Source organism: Cloeon dipterum, chromosome 3 (assembly GCF_949628265.1).
Source record: "Cloeon dipterum chromosome 3, ieCloDipt1.1, whole genome shotgun sequence".
Lineage (NCBI taxonomy): Eukaryota > Metazoa > Arthropoda > Insecta > Ephemeroptera > Baetidae > Cloeon > Cloeon dipterum.
This window is the reverse complement of record NC_088788.1, coordinates 19,304,843-19,312,445: the sequence shown is the minus strand read 5'-3', so window position 1 is coordinate 19,312,445 and position 7,603 is coordinate 19,304,843. Positions and strand designations below refer to the sequence as shown.

The window sequence follows — 7,603 nt, the reverse complement described above, 5'->3', positions numbered from 1 at the left end:
TTCATTCAGGGGAGTAACCTAGTTTATGTATTTATGAAAAAAAATGTTCTGTCAGTACAGTGCATATCATAAAATTTTGTTAACTCTTTTACCACTTCATGAAACTGTCTTAACTTTGTCTTATCAGAAGCAATTTTAATTTTAAATTTTATAAAAAATATTTGTTTCTCAGATGTATTGATTTTCGAAATAATTCAGTATTTGTGCAGCTATTTGGTTTTCAAAGATTGAGACGGTACTTTACATTGCAGAAAACTTGCTGGTTTGGTAAATTATCGAGATGTGACGAGAATCGACCATCTTTCACGTCCCCCAAAGGGTGCGTGCGCGTATGTGTGTGCAGCAGCACACTGTTATTTTGAAGCAAAAGCACAACTGCCGTCGCCGCAGATTTACAAACTTCAAAGACCTGCTCTTCCTTTTCCGGCCGAATTTTTTGGTGCAGTCGTGTTTCTTTCTGCCCCTTTTCTCTCTCTCTTTCTGCTCTCCATCCAACATCCAACACAGCAGAACTGCTCTTTCGTTGCCCTTGCGTCCCTTCCCCGGAGACTCAAAATAAAAATGCAAATTAGCTGCTCCGGGTTGTAACGCTCGAGTTAAATGTGGCGGAAAAGCACCGAATGCCAGAATTATTTACGTAATTTTCTACACAATCAGTAAAATATACTTGATAAAAAGCTGCTTTTGAAGTTAAGCTTTCGCCAGATGCTGCTCAGCACACATATATACATGCATAATACTATTTTCGCGAGTGCGGCTCCCTTGGGTTGCAATAAAAAAATCATATACATCGCGTGGAAACCTCGGCAGCGGCGAAACGCGAGCTTAATTAGACATAAAACATGCCGAAAGTGGTGCCAATCAAATCTCCCCCAGTTGCAGCTCGCGCGCGGCGCAAGAATTAAATTTGTCTCGTTCTCCTGATTCGACCGCGCAATTTTCAATCCCGACGGCTCGACTGTGCAACGCAGCTCGTGATGATGAAAACAAGCTTTTTGTGATTGTGGTGCTAATTGGTCAGCGGGTCTGTTGGAAAAATATCGAGTCCACTTGACACCACGGAGAGCAGAGCAAGCTTCGCTCTCGTCACTCGAAAGGCTGACCTCACTTTCACGAAATATGGGCTGCCCGTTTTGCAAAATTGCTCCCGCGAGGAAAGCGAGCGGAATCACTGCCTACGACTACGCCAAGAATTTCATGGTGGGTACACCAAATTTGCTCCATGTTTGCCAAGTAGCTCAGGAAAACGGCTAAAGTTAGTTCCCAAGTCAATTTATATGCAGAGTCAAAACTCACTAATAATAATAACGCGTGAAAGCATAAAAATCAGTATAAATAGCGATTCGCTTGAATCTTTCTGTAGTGCGTGAAATTTTAAACGTTCCTTGGATATTTTCCCGACATATGCTTGGCTAAAATACCATTATATTCATCAGATAAATTTATTTCAGTATATTTTGATCGGGAAATTAAAAATCACTTCAATCACTGACGCAATCTGTCAAAATCGACTGAAAACACTCAATATATGAGGAGCATAATGAGATTCTAAATTTAGTATTGAATAGAAATAGTCTGAGTCGGGGTCTCATTTCCGTCAGATCTATTTGTGGTCCTTTCAGCTCATTCTTCATTGAAATGTAAATCGTGCCTTTAATAGTACCCATTGAAAATTGATATTTCTATACGTAGCCAACGCAATGAGAGCGTTAGAAAATGTGTGGTTTGTAAGTACGGTATTTCTCCGAATTTCTAACAGGCTAAAATATGCTGCTGTACCAATGCTTCTGCGAATCAATTTAATTCCGAGGAAAGAGGGGTTTTCAGGATATGCTGCAGCTTCAGAGGCTCCAACTCGATGGCATATTTCACAGGATGGTGCGAGCATGCGATACCAGAATTTATGGAAGTTATAAAAACAATTAAATAAAAGTACCTGCTGGTGCGGAAGCCAATTTTTGTCTAATATTTTCACGCGCCAGTGCTTTTGGCAAACGGCACCGCACGCGGCTGAGATCGAGCCGAGGGCGAAATATGGTCGCGCGCAACCCTGTGGCCCGACAAGCTTCATTAAATTTTTTCCACGCCACCGTGAAATTTCGCCTTATCTCATCTTGGTGTCGTTCAAGATTTAAACAAACGCTCGACTTAAGGCAAAATACCATAACTAACGGGATGAGGCCAGATGCGTGTTTCCTAAATCGCCTCCCCGGCGGACGACGAGATGAAATTGGATGGAAAATTCTCGCCGGCTCCATACGCGTCCGTGCGAAAATTATTCGAAACGCTGTACGCTTCAAATTCGTCCCACGAATGACATATTACTAGTTTCAACGAGCTCACTTCTTTCTTTATGAATATATTATAAGATTTGTGTTGCGCCATGAACATAAAAATCAAATCCGTGTACAAGAAAAGAATATTTTACCATAAGGATTATTATTCCTCGTTTATTTTTTAATAAATTAATTGGTGACAGTTTTATAAACGATATCTGTTTACTTAATCTCGTTTACTTGATGTGCTTATAATGATTGGGAGCTCACAAAAATTCGATCGCCCAAATTTCAATGTCTGCGAGATATAGGCTTTTGCTTCTCGGTTGTTTATAAATGGAACTTTTTTGTAAGTTTTGAAAGAAAAATAATTAAAAATCAAATTTCATATTAGGAGGGACAGGGGAAACTAAATAAAATACGAAATTTCTCTACTCAGTCACTAAGGATGAGCGGAATTTGAAAAGAAAAATTAAACCACACGTTATTGTATACGCTGCAGTGGCTCATGTTTCGGCCCCGCGGGCCTCATGCATTAGCAGTGCTTTATTACCTTCAAAATAAAATTCATGCCACAGAGTTAGCTGCAGAAAGTTCTAAATCGATGGTATTTGAACACCTCCCTCCAATTTAGCTATTCCTTACAAAATAGAAAAAAGCGATATGCATGGAGTTAGCGTATAGATTAACATCAGGAAATTAATTTGGAGCTTCAAACATTCATAAATTTACTAAGCTGTGCTAAATTGTGTATTTAGCAATATTTTTACTTCTTCTTTCCCCTTCTAGAAAAATAGCTGTCCGTCAGGTTTCCATTCCATTCCATTTTTAATTTCCACTTTTGCATTTGAGTGCGTTCTCTTCACGGAAATGGCGATTAAAAAGGTAATCAACAAAATCCCGATGTGAATTCGGCCAATTTCAATGCTGAGTGCGTTTGGATATGCGAAAGAGTGACCGGTCAATCGCTTGAAATGAATGCCACACAAGTAGCCATTTCGGCCAGGGGCTTATTTTCCGACATCACATTCGGCCTGAGTGAAAGCCTGTCGGTAAAAGCTGCCAAAGCAAAAATCCTCTTTAGCCACGGTGCAAATAATGCTGATTCGCGGCAGATATATATTCCATGGGCGCGATCGGAACGCAAGCAACCGCAGAGAATCGTTGCTGGGCTCACACACACACATACGGCACACGTGCAAGTACGTGGATACATATTACATAGGTTGTTAATTTTGCCGAGCGCGTGTCTCGCGAGTATTGTTTGATTTGCAAGCGGCTGCTTATGGTGGCAATCGGAGGCCATCGAGCTGGCAGCGGCAGCTGTAGGCGCAAATATCGCCCGCCGGGGAAAACTCGATCAGCGAGATTGATGTGGTTGCAATTCTCGGCCCTCTCGAATCGTTGCGGTCGCGGGCGGCTTTAATAGCTGCGCATTCGGCACGATCATTTTCACGTTTCTCCCTGCATATGTGTTGGTTGGTTCGAGAGAGTGAGTGAGTTTCGGCCTGCCCCACAGACTCCAGGTTCAAGGAGCAGACAGGCGTCGGTGATTTCGCAGCCGACCAGCGTCAGCAGGCGCCTGAGCTCCCTGAGGGCTTCGCTCGACGCCAGTGACAGGTAAAATCGTCAGATCGCCGTCGATGATACACCTCTTCCTCACCTGCTCCCCGATCGGGTTTCGCACACCCAACCAAATCGGCTCTTTTCAACTTTCTTTCTTAATTCGCTGCGAGTGGTCGTGTGGCTGCCTTTGTCGGCCACAAAAGAAACATCCACTCTCTGCGCCTGACATTCTCATCGAGCTCCATTTCGGCGCTTCAAAAGTTTCCCATTCGATTGACGCGAGTGGAACTGGCGTGGCGCAAAAAGAAGTTGGCCCGGATTTCGTATTTTAGCCTCTTCCGCTGTCGCATTCAAAATTAATGAGTAAAGCGGCGGGGGTAAAAAGTGTTTGCGGCTGATTATTTTTACATAAATTTAGGGCTGTGAATATTAGATTTTTTCTTTCAGAAAATATTCTACTTTTCCAGGCTGTTTTCCTCACTATTTAAATTTTTGGTACACAAATGAGAGGTAGAGCGAAAATAATCCAGAGCTAATTATACTGACGTAAACGTTTTGACTTAGATTTAATGGGTTGCAAGAATTTTCTCCTGGAAAACACTTGAAAATGCACACGATATTTAACAACAATCGGTTCACCGTGAAACCTGGCTTACTTAAAGCTGCCTCGGAGCCATTTCCATAAAATAAATCTGAAGGGCCACTCGACTTCCTCCGAGATGAAATAATTTGTGCGCCAAGCTCCAGTTTTGCTCCATTTCCGAGTGCTTCATTCCCGCTTTTCTTTTTTTTGCGGTGGAAATATTGATAAAATGCTCGCTTGCCAGGGAGCCGCCGATCTACATCCTGAGCGGCTCGCCCGCCCTGCAGCAGCATTACGCGCCGGCGCCTCCTGGCTTCAGGGAGGACGCGGTGCAGCAGCTGATGACCCCGCCGCCCAAGACGCCGCGCATGTCGGGCTGGAAGCACTCGGCCCTGTCGGTGCCGGCGGCGCCATCGCGTCCTCCCCGCAAGAGCGACGCCGCCAGCAACAGGCAGAAGCGCAGCGTGTCCGTCGAGAGGGTGGCTTCGAGCAACACCCTGGCGCCACCTGAGCCCGTCCTCTCGCGCTGCTCCTCGTCGCCAGCCATCGAACTCCCAGAGGAAACGGCAGGGCGACTGGAAGCGTATCTCAAGAAGAACCAGAGTTTCAGCTCCATCCACATTCTCCTCAATGAGTTGCAGGTGGGTTATTTTTCAATTAGTTTTAAAGGTCCCTTGAATTGCGCAAAATTGTTAAACTATTTTTTACTATGTACGTGGAAGCAATTCTGTTTCCTAAAATATAAAATTTGAACATTTTTTTTTATTAGAAGGCAACAACTGTGCTCATTAGGGGAGCCTTGAAAAGTGCATATATTTTGACGAATTTAAATATTCGGTGTAAAATTTACATTTATTTTTCTACAGAAGTTAAAAAACCGCAGTCCCTTAAATCCTTAATTTCATCAGAATTTGTTATTTCTCTGATCATCTCCGTTTTATTTAATTTGCCTTGGGTAGCATTTTTCAATATTTTCACAAACGATGGTAGTATCAAATTGTAACAGAACTAGATCAAAATTTCTTTTATTTGATATCCACACTAAAACACTTTTAAAATAGATGGAAAAATATTTTAAAAACAAAAAAACTGATTCGCAGAAAAGTCATAAAAAACAATTAAATTTAGTTTAGAATATTTAAAAATTAATTTGTGCAAGTAGGCTCAGAGCAACATAGACTCAGCTGGTCTGTCAGGGTACGACTCCGACCTGGACGACGAACACTGGAACGCGACCTGCCTCGATCTGGCCGGCATCCAGTTGCCCACCTCGAGGAGGCACTCGATCGAAAAACCCGAAAAAGAAGAGGCCTCGTCGAAAAACGCGGCGAAAGTCTTCATCACCTGCGACCCTGCGGACGACGACGACGACGACATCGCCTCTGGTTTGGAGCATTTGAACGTCCCAGTGCCAACTGGAGCAAGCAAAGGTGGACTCTCGCCAAACAGTGCCGCGAACCAGGTCAGAACGTAGCTTGTTTACTGGAAATTTATTGGCCTAATGGGAAAATGTAATGCATATTTCTCACAGGACAGAAGCAAAACGAATTTATAAATGAGAGCATGCGGAGCTAAATTTTTTATTACACTTCTTCACCAAGGCTTCTTTTGCCACAGCTAATTTAAATTCGAAATATTAAATAAATTAAAGTTACGATGATAACACTCGGGGTTGTTTTTTTTCTTGCATAATATATGAACGAAATTTATCCTTGTTGCTTAAAAACTTTATTTATTTATTTTGTATCCAATTCCAAATTTGATTTCCGAATCGCATAAATTTAATACGAATGCTTTTTGTATACGAGGATGGGAAGAAAGTGAGTCGACTTTAATTTTTGCAATTGAAAATGGCCCGTACACAAAATGCTTTGGAATAAAATGCGCGAATATTGGGAAATAAATGAAGAAAAAATCAATAAATTACATAATTTGAATTAATGAGGATGAAGTCCTTTCCAACTCCCATCATGGAATATAAAATAAAACAACCCTCGAATATTCAAAAATAAAAAATTAATTTAAAATGACACAAAAATTTCTATTTTATATCCTTAAAGAACTAATAGAATAAAGACTAGACCCACCGGTGGCATAATTTTACTATTTTTCCTATTTTCATTCTAAAGAAATCAATTTGCTGTCAAAATTATGAATTAATTTGATTTAATTGAAATTTCTGGACGATTTAAATACTAAAATTTGACCTTACAGATGCTTACTGCTCGCGGAGTGTCGCGTCTGCCACCGATGATCGAGCTGCGCAAATTCTCGGACGTGAGCGAGGGCGACGAGGAGGCGGCTGCTTTGCCGAAGACGCCGGGCTCATGGTTCGACCAGGATGAGGACGGCGCCGACCGGCCGCCTTCCTTATTCCTGGCCAAGTCGCTGCTGAGCAGTCTGCCGGCGGCCGAGATTCGCGAGGAGGCCATGGTGACGCCACCGCCGTCCGAAAACGAGGAGGACGAAGAAGACGAAGAGCCACTGTGTCCTGTCATCACGCACTCGATTCTACACAAGGTGCTGCGAGGTTTGCGCTCTGAGGACGCCGCCGAAAACCTCATTTCCCGTCGTGGCAGCATTGGAAATGTTAGTCTCAGCGGACTTGACGATTTCCTCAAGGTATACAATACTCATTTTTCAATATTTTGCAAGAGTGAATTATTTATCTTAACCATCATCTTAAAAATAAAATTTGATTTTGATGTGGAGAAATCATGTTATTTACTGCATAGAAAAACTGTTTTTTTTAAGATTTTTTAAATGCAATTTTTATTTTTTTTGTAAAACGAGCGTGAATTTAAAACAAATAATATAATATTGTTGTTTATTCTTGCCAAAACAATGATCTTTTAATGTGAATATTTGTTAAGAGACATTTTGGTGAAATTTTCATATTTGCTTTAGGCGCTTCAAGTGCAGCTAACCGATAACGAGGAGGCAGAAAGCGCTCCAACCATTTCCGACCTGCAATCTGCTCTTACCGAGTTGCTCAGCGCCGAGAAAGTCAACGAAAAACAACAGTTTATGGACGTCGCTGTGCCCTGATACTCTCGAGGCATAGTATATCCTCGTAATGCTAAAGTGTATGCAACCTTATCTCCGCTATAAATATTCATAAGCTAATAAAATTGTATTTAAATACATGATCCGAGCGTTTTACGAGAGTGATGGTTTA

General features: G+C 42.0%; 1 protein-coding gene across 1 annotated transcript; it reads left to right on the top strand.

Annotated features, from left to right (window-relative positions):
* Positions 1 to 1,026: 1,026 nt before the first annotated feature.
* Positions 1,027 to 7,574, top strand: LOC135940740 (uncharacterized). Its single transcript, XM_065485766.1, has 6 exons — positions 1,027 to 1,200; positions 3,796 to 3,896; positions 4,670 to 5,066; positions 5,588 to 5,887; positions 6,640 to 7,047; positions 7,333 to 7,574. Exons 1-6 carry the CDS (start codon positions 1,120 to 1,122, stop codon positions 7,471 to 7,473), a joined length of 1,428 nt encoding a protein of 475 aa, XP_065341838.1. The 5' UTR covers positions 1,027 to 1,119; the 3' UTR covers positions 7,474 to 7,574.
* The last annotated feature ends 29 nt before the right edge of the window (positions 7,575 to 7,603 follow it).